The following is an 18,762-nucleotide window of genomic DNA, read 5'->3' on the forward strand; positions in this document are numbered from 1 at the left end:
ACATTATCAGGTGATGCACTATACATACACTCGTGTTCGTCTCCCATCTCTCGTGCCTGATGTAGTACTCGTCTCTCTTTGTGATCTGAACTCCTGCAGTGTTTGATCTATCATGGCATTGTAGGTAAAAATTGGATGACAATTTAGCTGTTCTAAATGGTGGGCGGGCTCAGAGTTGCTCGTGTATTTTTTGGTAGTCCTCAACCAAATTTGTTTATTAGTAAAATAATATTTCTTTTATTTTCAGGCAAGACCTTGAAGTTCCAACTAGTTATGTCCAGGGCCTCATCAACAGAATAATCAACAATGTTTGTATAGTTTGCAACAATGTAATCTTGAAGTACGTAGAGGATGATATTGTCTTGTCCATCAACGTGAAGACTCTTGAGTTTCGTTCTGTCGATGGTAACTGGACTCCAGCTTTTATAGGTAAGTAAAGGACTTTATAATTTAGTTTCACTAATTATGTGACATAGAGAATTTTGTTAAAGGTGTAAGTAGGGGGGAGCTAGGGATCAGGGGGACTGTTTTTTACGTTCTGTAAATCGTATTGATGGTAAATTGACAAATTGGGAGGATCTACAACTACTCTAAATGATGAAATGAATACAGATGTGTTTTGAGATTAACTGAAGTTGAATAAAATATTTTTCTATCCTTGTATAAAATAAGATTATGATCCAGGAAAAAATTAGAACTAACAAAATCCTTATTGGAATTGATCATTATACTGTACAGGACTTATGTGTATTGTACTTAAATCAGTGTTTTATTGACCAAGCTTCCTTCGCTACAATCCTGTCTGTGTGTATCTCTCTCATTGGAACATTATAAGGGTGACAGTTTTATTACATATCTCAGGAGATTTCTTATGTGGATCATTGTGTCATAAATGTGTTGTTATTAGAAAGGTAGGTTTAATTATCTTAGTTTATGTAAGGTTAAGTTTGGTTAGGTTACAGTTAGCTTGGTTTGGTTTGGTTAAGCTAGGAGGGTGAGGACATACTTGCTCAGGTGTGTCTAGTTAAATTGGGTTATTATGGGTTAAGTTAAGATGGATTAGGTTAGATTAAGTTACTGTATTCTGTGTTAGTTTAAGATGGACCAGGTCAGGTTAGAACATAGAAGTAAGTGGTGTGGAAATAAATGATTCTTATAGCTATCCTATAAGCAGGTTTCATTCTGCACTTACCTTACATTCTTGGGCACATAAATTCATACATGTCTAATTTTTTCAGATTTGACAGCAGAGGACCTCATACTGCGCAACCTGGCAACACTCACAGATTTAACCGTTTGCTTGGATAAGAGAAATGCTTCGGGAAAGATTGAAAATTACCAGGTATAGTTAAATATATATGACTGTTGTGTTAGGTATGTCCTGTTTCACCTGATGAGTCGAGATTCTCCGAGATGTTTCTTAACTTTTACTGTACTAGGGTAACTTAATGAGATTCCTTTCCTCCACACATACACTTGATGCTAAAAACAGGTGAGCCAGTTAGAACTTTCATCTCATTGGGCAGGAAGTAGTAACTGATCTTCCCTCCCACACTGTCCTTCCCTTATATCTCTTCTTCTGCGCACTTCTCTTCAGTGTGTGGGAGTGGCCCATGCTGTTAGCTGGGTGTAAAACTGACTGACCACTGTGATGCAGAATGTTAATAGTGTTTGATAGATACAATATTTTACTCAGACCACCCAGTACATGTTAGACTTATAGATGAATCAGTGTCTTTGATAATAATCTCTTACTAATTCATGGAACCTAAATGATATCTTTACTTTGCAGGAACCGCTAATGTACCGGTGCTCGTTGTCATGCAGGGTGGTTCGTCAGTTCGAGACAGTCAACTCTATCCAACCATTGTGTACGCGCTACGATGTGTTCTGCCCACAGCTACACTTCAGTCTTTCAGATATGCAGTTGCCCATGTTTCTGAGGCTTCTGCAGCTTGCTCTGGCACTTTACTATGGAGAGCTTGGGTCACCTACAGATATGGAACAGCCTGTCGGGATGCCAGCGGGGAAAGATGGCGATGGTGGCCTTACAGAAGGTAAATTTATGGTTGAGACACCATATTTTTTGTACAATGTAGTTCGACTCATACTGTGGTGGTCAAATCCTATAGTGTATCTTTATGGGCATGTATTGATGTCATTCTTCTCATACCTCCTATATTAACATCAACAGTTCGTATAACATCCTTATACTAACACCACATACAACTCATTCTCTTGATGTTGTATGATATTATTCGTAATATTTAACCCATTCATGCTTATGCCCAGGAAATTCTGAGCCAGCCACCCCTCCCCCCTCCCCCCAGTTTGCCAAAAAGTTAACACTTTTTTTATTTCCTCAATAGTCATTTTGGATGGGTAAATAATGGAAAAAAACAAATGGTTTATTTACATTTTAAACAGCAGCCAACACTTCACAACATCAAATTTGGTGGGTATCCTGTGAGCATGGAAAATGATGATGGTAATGGTGGTTGATTCACTTGTCTCGTATTTGTTTCAGATTTTTCTATTGAGGAAGGATCGTGGTCATCTTGGGCGTGGTCACTAGGGTCGGCTCTCCTTCCTGTGTACTGGGAGGATGAAGAGAATGCCGTGTCTGCCCATAGGTATAGGCTGAACAAGACGCTGCACATGGGTCTCTATGTTGAAACTGCCACTTGGACTTTCAAGGTACTCTATGAATTTTGTTTATGTTAAATCTTTCAACCACATAATTGATAGCAAGACTTCAGTGTGATGGATCTTCCACTTACTGTACTGTACTTGTACTCTGCAGGCAGCCTGACTTTAGGAAAAAGTGATTGTGTTTACAGTATATTGTATGCATTAAGATTCAGGCAAGGCTGTGTGTCTGCAGCTGCTGAATAATGTCTGTCTGTACTTTATCCTCCTTTTATAGTTAGAGTTGATATTAGGAGGAACAAGTGGGCCTGGGTAGTCTTTCCCAGTATAAAATTTTTCCACTTGTATAACAGAAACTTTATTCAGAAATATTACTACAAATTCAGATTTAGGTGTAAAGTTTATGTACAATAATTCCCATACCTTAATATAGATCAGTAGCAATACAGTACTGTACTGTATATACAGTGTGTATAAGAAATGCTGAACCTTATCATTTATGCAAAGTAATGTAATCAACATACCGTACACTAGTTCATAATCGTCGCGCATATAATTTTTTAGTCTTTTTCTGCCCAATGCAGTAAACACAAAATCTTCCTTCATTTAGTATTGTTCCATCATAATTATTACTGTTGTAAATGTTAGGGTATGTCCCTGCCACAAGAAGACCCTAAATATGTTACTGGTACACACTGGCTTCTATGATGTCTGATCAGTCATGTACAGTCAACCAAAGATGCTCTGACCCCCACCCTGGGTCTCGTACTATTTTACCTGGCAATACTTGGTAAAGTAAGGCTGTATGTAAAGGTGATTGTGATTGGTGGATCTATTTTTGGCTGGCTTTATTTAAGCAAATATATGAACATTTGGAAACTTTTCATGATCTAAAATAATGATGAATAGTTTATTATTTTAAAAATGCTCCCTTTGGTTTGTTTAATAGTTATCTTGACAGTCTACAACCAAAAATAGATCCACCAATCACAATCACCTTTACATACAGCCTTTCTTTACCAAGTATTGCCAGGTAAAATTGCAAGTACAAGACCCAGGGTGGGGTCGGTGCATCTTTGGTTGACTGTACTGTACAGTACACTGCTGCTACCAGGGTGTCAATCCCTTCATTAAATCAGTGCCTTCAAAAAGCTAGATTGCTCAGCACCAGACTGTCTTTCTATGACAATAATTCCTGTCAGTGTGACATAAATGATACACGGTTTTCTTTAAAGAAATTCAAGTGTCCCAGTAAGCTTGACTTTTGTTGATTAGTATTTTTTAGAGTACTGTAGTTTTGTTCATTTGCTCTGACAGTAATTTTTTTAGTTATAGTATAACTTGTGTGACATCAGCAGGTTCATAATATAATTATTATCTATGAAATCTGGTACTGTAAGTGGCATTGAAATACCCAGTACAGGGTATTAAAATATTTTTACAGTTGACTTTTCTTTATCAAATTCATCCATTATGTAAATCAATAAAACTTTCAGTTAACAGAATCTGTGCAAGACAGTGGATATTTTGGACCAACAAAGATGCGCTTCACTCCATTCATGAGAGTAGAACACCAGGGGAGTTTCATGACTGTGGTTGTTCGAGGCCTAGAAGCTGTCAATGTGCAACTTGGAATATCTTCCCTTACTGTTGATCCAGTTGGGAACTGTATTTGTGGTATTGCAGATATACAGGAGGTGAGTGTTGTCTTTGTTTTAACCATGGAGGTAAGTACTGTACAGTATTAAAAAAAATATATGTAAGAGCATACAATGTAATGTACAGCTTGGCTTGAGGAGCAACTTCTTTTGCACAATTCTGAAATACTGACCTTGATCCAAGTATTGTAGGCACTCCACCAGTCAGGACACCTACTTCAGATTCACCCCACACAGGATGGGGACTAGTTTCTCCCAGGAACACTCCTGATGCCTACACATGTTCCTCAATAATATCAAAGTTTAGGTGCCTCTCTCCACGCCTACAATCAGAACACCAGTAAGCTTTTTCCAGTGAATTATATGTTTAGTGAAGAAATCATTGATGTCTTTCATAATACCTTTTGTTTTGTTAATAGTGTTCAGCAACTGACATATATCTCACTAACACATGTACTGTACTGTAATTGTTCACACAGGGACACATCAGTGGACTCATGCATTGCAGGCAATATCTACACCTCCAAACTTTTGTTCACTTCCAAATTCCACACGTTCTCTTATAATTAGCATATGAAACTTAAGGACCAGTGATTGTCTTTTATTTAATTTGCCACATATTACATGAGAGTAAATGAAGAAAAATTGGGCAGTCAGGCAGCTGGCTTGACTGACTGTGTTGGTGGAGATAAGTCTACTTGTCTTAAGTGAGTTAGAGAAGTAAGTTTTATGGTGTTTGTAGGAGAATGATGAAATATTGATTGCTGATTTGTAGTCTCAATAACATTGTGAGTGTTAGAGAATAATGAGGTAGGTTAGTGATATATGTAAGCATATTAGAAGTAAAAAACTACACTTTGGATTTTTCAATCATAAATCAAGTCACAGGATAAAATTTACCTGGTATATTTTTGTAACCCAAGCTTTCATAAGTTTGGGACTGACTGTATCTGTGTTCAGTTCTGACCAAGAGGTTGTGGAAATCTCTCCGTTATGCTTTGCTACATTGATTGCGGGAAACATGTAACGCAATATTTACGTAAAAGTTCAAATTTTTTGCATAATTTTTTTTCTCCTCCGCAGGGTAATGTGTCAGATAGTCAAGATCAGCCTGTGGCAGCCAAAGGAGTCATATCATTCCTTAACATTGGACAGGAGGGCCAAGATTACCTTTCCCAGTCTCTGTTTGATCCTCAGGTGCTAATGGAAGCTCAGGAGTTTTGGGACTATTCTTACTCCTGGGATAAACATATTAAGGACACTACAGGTTGGTAAAGGATCACTTGAGATGTATTTGTGATTCATTATAGATCTCAAACCTGACTTATGAGAATGACTGCATACTAGCAATGCTCTGGTAGTTCCTGTTCAGTACCTGACTGATGTTGATGTTGCACTGTTACCTTATTACAGGTTGAGAGAACAGTAAACAATCATCACCATGTTTTGGGCAGACAAACATAGTGTAAAAAGTCAGCATTGCCATATGATAGTTGTTGCCATGAGTTACACTGTCATCTTGCCAGTGTCACTAAAGGGGATATCATAAACTTAGACCATTATCCTGTGGCAGTGTGTCTTGTATAATTATATTGTATAGTACATTCAGCTTGATCTCAGACCTAAACCAAAACTCAGACCTAAACCAAGACTCAGAGCTAAACCAAAACTCAGACCTAAACCAAGACTCAGAGATAAACCTACATCACTGGTTTCTCCCTGGCCTAATGCTTTACATACATTGGCCAACTCTGAACACTGATTATGATTGTCTGAGGAACTGCTGAGAGAAGTTAGTTAGTGTGGGATGTCATGTTACAAAGAGAAGTTATTTTTCAACCACAACTTACGGGTGAAGTTAGAGGTGATGGTCTGAAATGTTTCTCCGCAACATGTTTCAGAGGCCAACATGTTAGCCAGAACAGGAGCAGTGGCTATGGACTACTTCTACTACATGGAACTTCCAACAGATGTGAGCAGTGAAAAACTTTCTGAAATCAGCACGGATTTAGAATTCAGGTAAAAATTAAACATATGTACTAATGGTTAGGTATTGATATTAGTTGAAGTTATATTACATGAGCCTCTCTTTTATTATCTTTTTTTCTGATATATAATTTTTATTTATTTTTTCTAATATTTCTCTACGGTATGAATTGATCTCAAAAGCCAATATTCCACATTATTTTCCCTTGATTGAGAATATTACTACTATAGTGAGTTAATGTTAATGTCTGCCACCAACAGTAACATGAGTGAACGTGCAATGTGTCGCATAGCATTTGGGGCGTCTGAAGTCAACCTGTCCTCTGGTTTCTATCATCGACTTGAAGCTGTGATACACGCCCTCAACCAGCATGATTATCCACCATACTCTACTCCATCTAACCGTGAGTTTTTTCCCAATATTCCAGAATGATTTTCATATCATCATAGTTAACCTGAAGTAATAAACATTTTCACTGAGAGCTTGTACAAGAGATAACATGTGGCTGACTTGTTGAATGATATAGAACTGACAATACTAACTCTGGTTATCTAAATGCCTGATGTGGTATAGTTTTCTGTGCATGGTATAATGACTTTAGTTGATATTACTAACATTCCCGCACGATAGATTTGCTTAATATCTCAAAACTTCCTTTTTTTTTATTTAACTAGAAGTTAGTTATACAGTATTTAGATGTTGCGATTCATTGTTATTATTTCATTATATTTTCGTTCTGGGGAGCTTTTTTATGACATTTTTGTGATATTTATAGATGTGATAATTTTCTTGTATAATAACTGTTTCTGTGCTTTACCATTCTTTACATTTCCAGGGTTGAGGAATTTTTTGAAGAGTTCCATATCACAGGAAAAATGTGTTACAACTGATCTTGACAAAGAATCTGCCTCAGATGCTGAAAACTCAAAAAACCTTGGCACATTTCTTGAGCTCATGAGAATAAGAGAGAAAGTTAATATTTTTGCAGTAAACTGTAAGTCCCTGAGAATGGAAAGAGCATCATCTTTGTTATTGCTGCAAAGGAGAGTACTACAGTATTTAATGAAGCATGGTGGCAGCAGGGTGTTATCTGAAGCACCATACTACTGTATAGTGTGCTGTTACCAACTTGCTTGGATTTTTGCCAACATGCTTAAATTTTCTTCATGTTGCTTATACACTGCCCAGACATCCCTGCAATTGTTTGTTTTTTCAGTGTACAGTATTAGGTTATTTTTAGAAAGATTGTAGACTTAGCAGACTGTGACTACACATCACTGCTGCTGTTGATGCAGTTTTGAATTTGAAAATAAACTAAATTTTTCAAGACTCAATCCCTCCCCACTCCAAGGAATTTTCAGAGGGCCAAAATGTTTTAAGTATTTCATGGAGAAAATCTTATACTAATAGATATGACAAACATTTTATTATATGTGAAATTTATACTAGATTTTTTTATAAGTTATACCAGGCAATTTTATACGTGTGTATACTTTCTGCTGGATACTGCACTGAGTTTATTTAATATTTTATGATATTGTCAGATTTTATAATAACTATCCTTTATACTGGAGGACTTAGTTAGCATCCGTTAATCAGGACACCAGTTGATGAGTTATTTAGATATTGAGAGCTGGGCAAAGTGTTTGATGGAGTGCCTGGTAAATGAGTGACTCATTTACTGGTCTTCACTTTTACAAGATGATATAAAAAAATCCAAATACAGCACAGTATTGGAATGTTGTTTCAATGTTCACTGGGGATCAATGTTATTGGTCATTTAGAAGCAAAAAGTTAGTAGGGAAATAGAGATGAAGAAGAAATGAGAAAACAGGTCACAGGAAAAAATCTGTTTAGCTGTTGAAACCTTTATGAAAAAGCTGAGTTTGGCCATGATGACAGTGACAGAGTTACAGTAGTGGCAAAAGTCATAACACAGGTAGTGGTTAAAACCTCCTCGTTAAAGATGTTCATGAGAAAGATAACAACAGACCCAGACACAGGACCAGCACTTTCTTGACACTTACCCCCAGACTGTTGCCTCTACACAATTCCAGTATTAAGCTAGGATACCATCCTCATGGTAGCATTAGCGCCAAAAATAGATCATATTGAAATGTACGCGGTTGTTTCCATTGGCACGGTTGCATTAGCAGTAGTGTTATGCATTTGCAGTACATTTCAATTGGTCCCTGTAGCAATTGAAAATGCAACTGCATGGAGACAGACGAGGGAATCCCACACTGTGACATCACCAGTACCTATATCATGCACGTGGTCTCCTCACCCAGCAAAATATTCTTTGAATTTTTCTTCATCCAAGCTTAGCTCTTTTGCCAAAGTATTGTAGGCTCCAAATTTAGACCGATTCAGCAGCAATTTATGCACCCACCATCTGTGTTTCCTTGTCTGTTTTCCCTTTGCATCACGTATGATCTTATACAAAACTAGGATAATTAATAGCAAATCATCCTGTTCATATAAATAGCATTGTAGCTTCGATGCACTGGGAGCCATCTTTCCTGTCCTGTTCCCGCTAGGACAATATGTAACTGCAAATGGAAACAGGGTTTTCCGTTTTCCAAGGCAATTTAATGCAAAAGCATATATGGAATCCTAGCTTTAGTTTCTTATACTCGTATTAGTTCTTAAGAGTCGAGTGGGAGCTAGAAGCAGGTACTGTAAGTGTTTTATTCATGTTTATTTAAGATTTACCTGATAAAGTTAGCACAGTACTGTGTGAAAAGAAAAATACAAGTTGCTGTTTTTGTTGTAATGTAAATTTACTGTAGATTTTGGTAGTACTGTACAGTACAATACAGTAGTATAAAGCTTACTAATGGCATCCATCTGCTCTGCTTTGCACAGCATTCAAGAGTGTGTTTGAAAGTTTGCACCTTTTCTTCTCTCTCTCTCTCTCTCTCTCTTTTTTTTTTTTTTTTTAGAATTTCCATCATTTCAGTGTTAACCCTTTTCCCAATTTTTGCCCCATTCTGTGCAGTGTCCTCCGTATAGTAATTTATTCTACACCCTGTATTTTTGATAGGTGAGCATATTGTGTGTTTGATAAGAAAATAATTTACGTATTTAGTTTGGGGTAAAGTTTGTTGACAGCGGAACCGAACACATCTAGCAGCATAACAGAATGATGGACAGAGAATGAGAAGAGAGTCTGTGTTGATCTTAATTCTGGTCACAAGATAGAGTAAATATAAATACCATACAGTGAAACATCTATTTAACAGACTACTGGGAGAGGAAAGTTCATTATATCTAGGGTCCGTCAGATGTAACCCCCCCCCCCCCCTAACAGATTATATATAGAGAGAAAGCCGTTGGAGGTTTGACTGTAATTTATATTTAGTCAGTAGAAAGACATTAGAGACAGACAGATGATTAGGGTTAGTTTAGGGAGAAGATCAGGATAAAGTTGGGAGGTAGAGAATGGAAATTATTGCGATGATATATTATTAAAGGGGTAATGCAGTGTGGGGGGGGGTGTATAGTGACTACAGTGTATGGCTGAATGTGTATAGTGGTTACAGTGTGTGGGGGGAGTTGTATAGTGGTCACAGTGTGTAGGGGGATGTGTATAGTGTGTGTGATACCAGAAAAAGTAGTTAGTTTGAGGCTAAAATTGACAACCCTCTGCTGTCATTGGGGCTTATGTTCGGTTAATTTGGGTTAGATTAGGTCAGGGTAGGGTAGGTTAGTTAGGTTAGGGTAGGTTCACTTGGGTTAGTAGGGGTAGGTTAAGTTAAGTTCAATTAGTTTAGGTTAGCTGGGGTGTCTAATCTTCAGGTACAGTGATTCCTCTTGTGCAATTACATTTGAAGACATAATTAAGAGTTACTGTTTCTCCACATCAACATGTTTCACTACAGATGAACCCCCAACAAACCTAGTGGGTCCTACTGAGGATGAGGTGGCTTCCCTGGAGGCCAACACTCCCATTCGCTCCTACATTGTGACAGTGATGGAGCCCACGGTAGTCGTGCACGCTGCCCAGCACATGCACATTAACATGAAAACCGTCTTCAGTGCTAAGCGTAGAAAGGTAGATTATAACATTTTGTGACGAAGTTGTTTATGTGTAGGTCTACTTTTTTACTATATGTACCGGGTGTTTCATAAGCCACAGACCATAGGAAAATTAAGGATTTTTTCCCTTTTTTTTTTCTTTATTGGGTGAGGGAATCATTAGTCTTTGTGAGTTAGGCAATGAGGGTCACTCGAATGGCCACCAAGGTCTGCAGATATTGCTTGATCTCTTTGAAGTCTCTGTGGTCACCTAAGGAAGAAATCAAGAGGCATGAGGTCCAGTCCAAGACTCAGTGGCCATTCAATTGATCCTTGTTGCCTAATCCACAATGATTGGTTATGATTCCCACACCTGAAAAAGAAACAAAAAACATGATATCGATTTTCCTAAGGTGTGTGACCTATGACACATCCTGTACAGTTGCTCCCAAAATTACCATGAGACATTTTGATATTTTGTATGAACTGGTGAATGCTGCTTTTTAATATCTCAGAATAACAGCATGAGAACAAATATATGTTAAAACCATAATCCTCTTTACCTACATGACCCTCAAGTAGGTGTCATATGTTACTAAAAGTGTCCATGAAATTCTTTCTGCTTCTCTGCTGGTTATATTCTCGAGCCCTGTTTACAAGTCAATATGTTTGTAACTCGGAACTATTATTAATTTCACAATAAAGTATGAATAACACCCACCCCTACCTGTAAAGATCATAACAATTATAACCCATAGATAACAAGTACTGTAAATAACGCATGTAATTAATGTATAAAAAAAAAACACTTAATCATCTTGACCTGTGAAGATTAGCCACCCTAAAGCTACCTGGGGGTTTGGGTTAGGTTGAGGGCATTTTATATATACAGTACAGTAATGAGATCACATTCATATGTACAGGTGTTCATATATGACACAGGCCAGGTTATTCAGGTTATGCAAGACAACCAGTAGACATACCGGCACTGTAGAATACTGTACCACATCACCTATAATCATGTGCCAGCCAATCTGTTTTTGAATGCTATACATTTTGGACATAGATATATATTTTTATTAATAGAAGTAATTTATTAGGGTGTCATATTATTACAGAGGAGATAACAAAATAGGGCTTTTTAAGAGTACAATAACAATTGTTGATGAAGTTGACAGGCTGTACTGATGCTGTATTAGATACTGTTTGTAGGTGGCCAGTTATAAGCTGTAGTAATTATGTGTCATCAGTATAGGTGGTTATAATACACTGGTTGTTGTTTTGTATATTCTGGAATATTTATTATTTTTCATTTTCTTTTTTCAGAAAAATCAGAAAGCAAGTGCTGAATTATGTATGGCTCGTGTCCTGCCAGTTCCTAGTGTGCGGGTGAAGCTTTCCCGTCTAGATGTGGAGTGGACCAAGCCCATGTACCCTAAAAGACTCGTATCTTCAGCATGTATGCTGCGACCGCCTTCTCCAACTATGCTGCACAACTGCCATTCTCATTTAACTTTCACTGTAAGTTTTAATAAGACATCTTTTGATATTGCTCTATATGAGGAAACAAAATTTTCAGATCTTAGATGTATTTATTTATTTATTTTTTAATCTTTTTTATATACAAAATACTTTCATTAATCTCTTAACTTCTTGTATTCCACAGGCCCACAATTTGTGCCTCGGTCTACAGTATCTGAACAACATGGTGCCACTTATACAGGGCTTCTCGCCTTCCCTCTACTGTAAGAGTCTCCTGTTGCCTCTGTATTGGGCATCACCACATCAACCCAGGGACGAGTACTTCTTCCAAGCTGGTAATACCTGTACAGTACTACCTTAATGTGTGTTATACTTAGTTATGAGAAGGAGAATCATGCAGTGCTAAGTTCTGTTTTGAATCTACATTTTCATTTGTTGTGATAAAGAAATATGAACAGCAACACCAAAAACAGCCATTAAAGGATTAACACCTTGGTGTATGATTGTACTATAGTGTTAACTTCTGCTCACATTGTAAGAAATAACATAGAGTATATTTAATTCCACTAAAGGTTGTAAGAGGAAGAAGAAAGGGTAATTACCGTACAGCATTAAACATCTGGACACTAACACTTATGGCAACAGTAAAAGGAACTGAGATCAGAATTAATGCTAGATAAATAAAAATAACTCTGTAGAGAATTTAAGAGAAAATTACCTGTTAGTGTAGAAAAATCAATAACATGTGTAGTGCATATTGAATGTGTCTGTCACACATATATATATATATATATATATATATATATATATATATATATATATATATATATATATATATATATATATATATATATATATATATATATATATATATATATATATATATATATATATATATATATATATATATATATATATATATATATATATATCTTGATAAAATCACACGGAAAATGGAAACAACGAGTACCTTAGCTTTCGTCTTTATTCAAGACATCTTCAGAGGCAACTAGATTACATGGACAGAGAGAGGCTTAAATATACAGGGTGACCTAAAAACATGAGGTCAGGTCATAATGATGACATCCACTAATCCCCACACATATATATATATATATATATATATATATATATATATATATATATATATATATATATATATATATATATATATATATATATATATATATATATATATATATATATATATATATATATATATATATATATATATATATATATATATATATATATATATATATATATATATATATATATCTTGACCCTTTTTTTTTTAGTATTCTTCCACATATACACACTGTTCTAGCTATAATATTTTCGAGGTTATCAAGTTTTAAAATGGCTTCGATGATTTATGGACACCTTGTACAGTATCTTGTTATTGTATAAATACTTCATAGTGAAACTCCTACATTATTTCTAGAGCCACCTTATTATTATCTTAGGCTTTGATCTCTTACTGCAATGGTGTTTTATCTCCCACTAGATTCTGTGAATGCAGAAACAAGTGCCCCACAACTACTGCTCTTGTACTGGTTGGTCACCTCTTGGTTTGATCCTTGTCCTCAGCCTGAGCTGCTCCACCAGGACTCCCTTATTGATGATGCTCTCTCTGCCAGGAGTAAGTTGTTGTTCTGTTCAGCCTTTTTTTAGTTAATACTGTATATTAATGGTCATATAGTTTTATTAGTTACACTTGATAGATGTTAGTACTACTCTATTTAAGAAAGAGTTAAACTTAATCTTCTATTTTTTTTCCTTTAACAGGATTACCAGTACTGGCAGTGAAGGTCCACCATGTGGAAGCCAAATCTTGTGATACACCATCCCTTCGAGGCAGCATGGCAACTGTTGGGGGCATAACAGTTAGCTTACGGAAGCCTCAAGGTGACCTCCTGTGTCTCCTCCTTTCTGGCCCGGAGGACAAAACAGGTTTAGAGGTCCTGATTCCTGAGACATTGTCAGTGTCTGATAAGTTGATCAAGGCTGCTCTTCAGTTCCCAAAGGATGACTGTGATGAAAGTGTGCCCAGCATCCTCACTATAGGCATGAAGAAAGTGGCAGTATTGTTTGATCCTCAGCTCATTCAGTGGCTCAAGTACTCCCCAAGAAGAATTAATTCTGAAACTCTTACTGAAATGGTGTTCTTGAAAAAGATATCTGAAGTTCGTGGAATAGTCAACCCCCAAAGAAAACCTTCAGAAAGTGAATCTGAAGCGACAAAGGTCGAATCGTCAACTGCCACACTGTCCGAGGCCAAGACGGGAAGTCGAAGTAAGCTTTATTCAACTCAGGAACCTCCGGTAGAAAATTCTAAAACCTGGAAAGAAAATTTTGTAGCTTGGTATCCGATTCTCAGTAGACTGCTGATCCACGTTGACCTAGACACAGCCACCATCTTTCTGTCTTCGTCACAACTGAATATTGCTTCAGAATCGGGGCTGGTGAATGCTGTCCACCGCACATATTTAACAAGAAGTGAGAGAGCGACCCTGGGTGACACTCTCGTCCTGTGCCTTCCTCATCTTGTACTGCACAATGCTGCACAGAAACAGAGTCTATTGCACAATGTTCATGATGTTCCTGTCATCTTGCCTGGGGAAATTTGGGCTACAGGTACAGTTTATTCACCTTTCACCACTGTTGTTGGGGTTAGCTTGTTTATGGGGTCATTGATTAATCTTGATATAATTAACAGAGTTTGACCAAGACTCAAGAATAGAAGAATTGTTAGCAATATATTTCTCAGTAAGATGGCCTGTATTTTATAATTTCTTCCCAGCATTAATATGATGACCTCATTCAGAGATACGTCACAGGTTCTCTGCCTCCAACAAACTGATTTTAGGCACTGCAGTTTAGATTAGTTTTATTAATTAAAATTTTCATGCAAATTACTTTCAATTCATGATCACTATTCTGTTAATGGCATAATACCGACGTCCCTCAAAGGTTTCATTCCAGAAAACCATTAGTAAATCGAGTAATACCAGTACTGTGCTTAACTCTTATACCCGTCCATCATTTCCCACACTAAGAGCGCGACAAATTGCCGTGGTCTCTGAATTTGGGGAGTTTCAGCATATACAGTCTGCAGGGGACGGGACAACACGTTAAGCTGCCGGTACTCAAGCCTGTCAACACCACCGCTACTCTGGCCATCACCACCAAGTACCAGGTAAACGTGATACTGTACCAGGTTATCCACTTTAGCTTTGCTGAAACTTACCATGACCAGTTTAACTTTTGTCCTGTTATGACATGATTTTATACAGTTTGTGACATGATTTATACAGTGACCTATGTTATGAAACACCCTGTACAGTATGGTGGGTGACCTATGTAACACCCTGTACAGGAATAGGCATTACAACCAAGAGAGCCATAATAACTTAGCAATAACAGAATGGAAAATATAAGTGTTATTATTATCATTACTGTATATATTATATGCCTTAAGTAGCACATCATTAATTACCTCCACAGGGTCCCTCTCTCAACCAATTGGGCCTGGTGATACACACGGACATGTCGCCTCTAGATTTTTGTGGTAGCCGTTGTCAAGTTGTTGGCCATGTGACCATTGTGGAAAATATACTTGGGCTGTTATCACATTTTATAAAGATGCCATCTGAATCTGTAAGTTGTATCTGTGAGTTTTTTATCATCAATATGAGGTTTTGAAGCAAATAATGAAGAAATATATGGTTGTTTCTAGGAATACTGTGTACAGGTATTCTTGTTATAAGCATAGGAAGTTCTCTGTTATAAAAAGCATGTTTGATAATACTTATGGTAGTAAGAAAGTTAGATTTTGGATGGGATGACATTTGAGTAACCTGTGACCTTTCATTACCCTTATAGAATTACATGAATAATTGAAATGTCTGGTAACAGAAATAAAGAAATAATGTGTTCTAATACTGTATTACTTTTTTCGTTGTCGTGCAGCCACGGTCAATGTCTTCCACGCCAGCACCACAACAACCAATATTAGAAGCTTCTTCGCAGCCCACCACACAACCACCTCCTCATCAACACACGCCACCGCCTCCTCAATCAAATCCACATCAGACGATGCCTCCCAAGCCATTACATCACAGTGGCTCGGACCCTAATACTCTGCTGGTGACTGAGGGGGAGGATGTGGAGGAAGAGAGAGGTACATCTTGGTGCTGTCTGCTACTTTACTTTGAATTATATCTGATGTCATTCCCTACTACTCAGCACTGGTGGTTTTAAATATACAGTACATGGAATAAAGAAAATAAAGATGTTATCTATCCCAGAGGTGTTTATAATGCCAGTCACTACTTGGGAGTGGCCCAACCTCTGCTGGAAAAGGTGTTTTCTCTGTAAATACCACCTGCTTTATTCTTTAACAGGAACACAGGAAGACACAAAATGGCACAAGCTGCTAGGGTTTTACCTTACAATATTCAAATTAATCATAATGATGTGCATTAGCTTCATACTAGTACCTGTATAAATATCTTACAATTGTCAGTGACTTAGTAACTTTAATCAAACACCTTCATATTGTGTACTGTATCAGTACAGTATACCTGATCCTATACCTTGGTGGAAACAAGTACCTTACCAGTCGTTTACATGTACAGTGCTGTACTAAATTTGACATTAATGATGTAGACCAACATGACAATACTGTATATGTTTACAGTTCAGGTTGTGAGTGAAGCGGAGGCTCAGTGCTGCAGCGGGCCAATAGTCACTGCCTGGGTTCAGTGGACTGTAGCACGAGTGTCGGCTTCTCTTTATGCCAAAGATGGAAATGAGTTGAGAAAGTTGAGGGCAGAGATGGAGGACCTGACGACTGCCCTTGACCTCCACCAAGTGTATTCAAAAGTTAAACTAAAGGTTACTGCAATCAGCATATTGCACTTTACTAAAAGGTAATAAGATAATCTCTCTGACTGAGATGTTTCTTGTGCTGTCTCTCTCTCTTTTTAGTATTACTGTAGGATTGACTGATACTATACTATCACCATAAAGAAGTTCTAATAATATGTTGTTATACTGTTATCACATGCAGTAGTTGTTTATAAAAGGAAATCCTATTAAGAGAATACAGTACACCTGGTTGTGGCCAAACTTGTTATAATATGTTAAAATAATAACATTACAGGTACTGTGATACAAAGAAGATATGTGTTAAATATCCTGTAAATGCCAGACTTCCCTTACCCTCCCTTAGTGTTTTTTGTAGATTAATTTTTAGGTTTTATTATGTGTTACAGAAACAATGCTTGGGTAGCTGGAGAGCATGAAGGTGTTGTCATGACCTGTGGTGACCAGGTGACTCATGAGCTCAAGGTCATTAATCCTCGCAGTGGGACCGTTGACCCGCACTATCACTGTGAAAAGGTCAACAGCAGTCCAGCTGAACAACCCAAGGCACATGGTTTTATTTCACTTACATTTACAACAGCATTATGCAAGAACATCCATTCTTGTTGGAACAATCTTATTAAGAAGCATCTTAATGAAGAGAGGTAATAATGAGTTTGTTTCTATAATTAGTACAGTACAGTATATCGTTAAGGGGATAGTGAATCAATGGTGTGGCTCCCTACAGAGTACTGTACTGTATATCAGTAATTGGATAAGGATTGTTCTGATAGCTGTGGCATTATTAAGATGCTGACTGATAATTTTTAATATATTTAGGCATACATCTGTGTGTTTCAGGTCTATGCTAATGGATAATGCAGCTGACCACTACTTGAGCGAAGTAGATATCCGCGTCCAGCCTTTTGACTGTGTGTGCTATCCAGCATCACTACAGATTTTTGCCACAGTGTATGAACCTTGGTTACAGCTGCAGGTTCCTAAACAACTGTTGAACACCGGCAGAATTGTTTCTAAAGAACCGATAGGGATGGGCATCAACAATCACACACTCCCTCTGGTGTACCTCCACACTGAAAATATCCGTCTCCTCTTTCCTGCGAGAGACACCACCAGTGAAGACACCTCAGTCCACAACATGTTCTTAGTACAACTAGACTCAATAGTAATTACGCCACAGGTGGATAATCCTCTCTCTCGCATCATGATCCGACCAGACATCTTCCACATGGCAGAGCGTGCGAGGATTTTAGGTGTTCCCGGCTCAGAAGTTGAGGACCGGCAGTATCAGATTGATCTACTGGGCTTCAGTGCTAGTACAGGTAAGTTCTGTGATTTTCTGATACAGTACAATAATACTCAGTGTTGGTACAAGGGAGGAAGAACTTAATTTATAAAGATTGCACATATTGGATGTCTGTGCCTATTATGTATCAACTGTCAATAAAAGTACAGCATGAATTTTGTATATCCCTTAGAGTGTATGCTTTAACCTCTTCATAAATGGTGATGGTTAAACTTGTTGCTTTTGAATTATGATCCTTTAAGTTTTAAAAACTGTTTGTTAACTTAGCTGAAAGGGAATACTGTACTGTATAGTGTTATTGTGACTGCTCTTATTGAAACTGGTAATATGAAAACTTATTCATAAATAATCCTATACAGTATATTATTAATCTTTTCATCCTTGGTTTAGGATCCTGGTATGATTTAGTTGGAGTGAAGGGAGGACGTCCTCGTAGCTCTTCCGGTGAACGACTGCGTGCGATGGGAGAGAACCCAGCCCTAGAGTGGAACAACTATGACCCCACTCAAGACAATAAGAATACTGATATTGTCCTTCATCCGTTTCTGGCCAGGTTGGTGACCACTACAGTAATAGTGATTCATCATTTGTTCAGTGTTGTTTGTGTATTCAATGTTAATGTATTTTTAAGACCTTCTATCTCTTCTTTGATGGTTTGGAAAAAAGCTTCCTCTGATAAATGTAAGAATGCAAGATGTAAACATTTGTTGGACTTGGTGAGTCATAGTGTAAAAGTAATGTTTATGAATTTGTATTAAATTTTTCTTAGT

At 37.3% G+C, this 18,762-nt stretch overlaps 1 protein-coding gene across 2 annotated transcripts in view; it reads left to right on the plus strand.

Annotated features, from left to right (window-relative positions):
• The window catches only part of LOC121860944 (vacuolar protein sorting-associated protein 13B-like), a 43,556-nt gene that overhangs the window by 2,201 nt on the left and 22,593 nt on the right, over nucleotides 1–18,762 (plus strand). The window contains exons 5-24 of one of the 2 annotated variants that reach the window (XM_042358341.1): nucleotides 248–429; nucleotides 1,239–1,342; nucleotides 1,793–2,057; nucleotides 2,528–2,697; nucleotides 4,146–4,346; nucleotides 5,391–5,574; nucleotides 6,209–6,326; nucleotides 6,555–6,697; nucleotides 10,179–10,351; nucleotides 11,641–11,835; nucleotides 11,981–12,131; nucleotides 13,304–13,438; nucleotides 13,585–14,433; nucleotides 14,856–14,995; nucleotides 15,304–15,456; nucleotides 15,769–15,979; nucleotides 16,499–16,730; nucleotides 17,076–17,330; nucleotides 17,527–18,008; nucleotides 18,383–18,545. In XM_042358341.1, coding sequence (XP_042214275.1) covers nucleotides 248–429; nucleotides 1,239–1,342; nucleotides 1,793–2,057; nucleotides 2,528–2,697; nucleotides 4,146–4,346; nucleotides 5,391–5,574; nucleotides 6,209–6,326; nucleotides 6,555–6,697; nucleotides 10,179–10,351; nucleotides 11,641–11,835; nucleotides 11,981–12,131; nucleotides 13,304–13,438; nucleotides 13,585–14,433; nucleotides 14,856–14,995; nucleotides 15,304–15,456; nucleotides 15,769–15,979; nucleotides 16,499–16,730; nucleotides 17,076–17,330; nucleotides 17,527–18,008; nucleotides 18,383–18,545 — 4,506 coding nt within the window. Of the gene's footprint in view, nucleotides 1–247; nucleotides 430–1,238; nucleotides 1,343–1,792; nucleotides 2,058–2,527; nucleotides 2,698–4,145; nucleotides 4,347–5,390; nucleotides 5,575–6,208; nucleotides 6,327–6,554; nucleotides 6,698–10,178; nucleotides 10,352–11,640; nucleotides 11,836–11,980; nucleotides 12,132–13,303; nucleotides 13,439–13,584; nucleotides 14,434–14,855; nucleotides 14,996–15,303; nucleotides 15,457–15,768; nucleotides 15,980–16,498; nucleotides 16,731–17,075; nucleotides 17,331–17,526; nucleotides 18,009–18,382; nucleotides 18,546–18,762 lie in introns of those variants that run through there. The other variant, XM_042358342.1, reaches the window with a different exon arrangement.

Source organism: Homarus americanus, unplaced genomic scaffold (genome assembly GCF_018991925.1).
Source record: "Homarus americanus isolate GMGI-L3 unplaced genomic scaffold, GMGI_Hamer_2.0 scaffold52806, whole genome shotgun sequence".
Lineage (NCBI taxonomy): Eukaryota > Metazoa > Arthropoda > Malacostraca > Decapoda > Nephropidae > Homarus > Homarus americanus.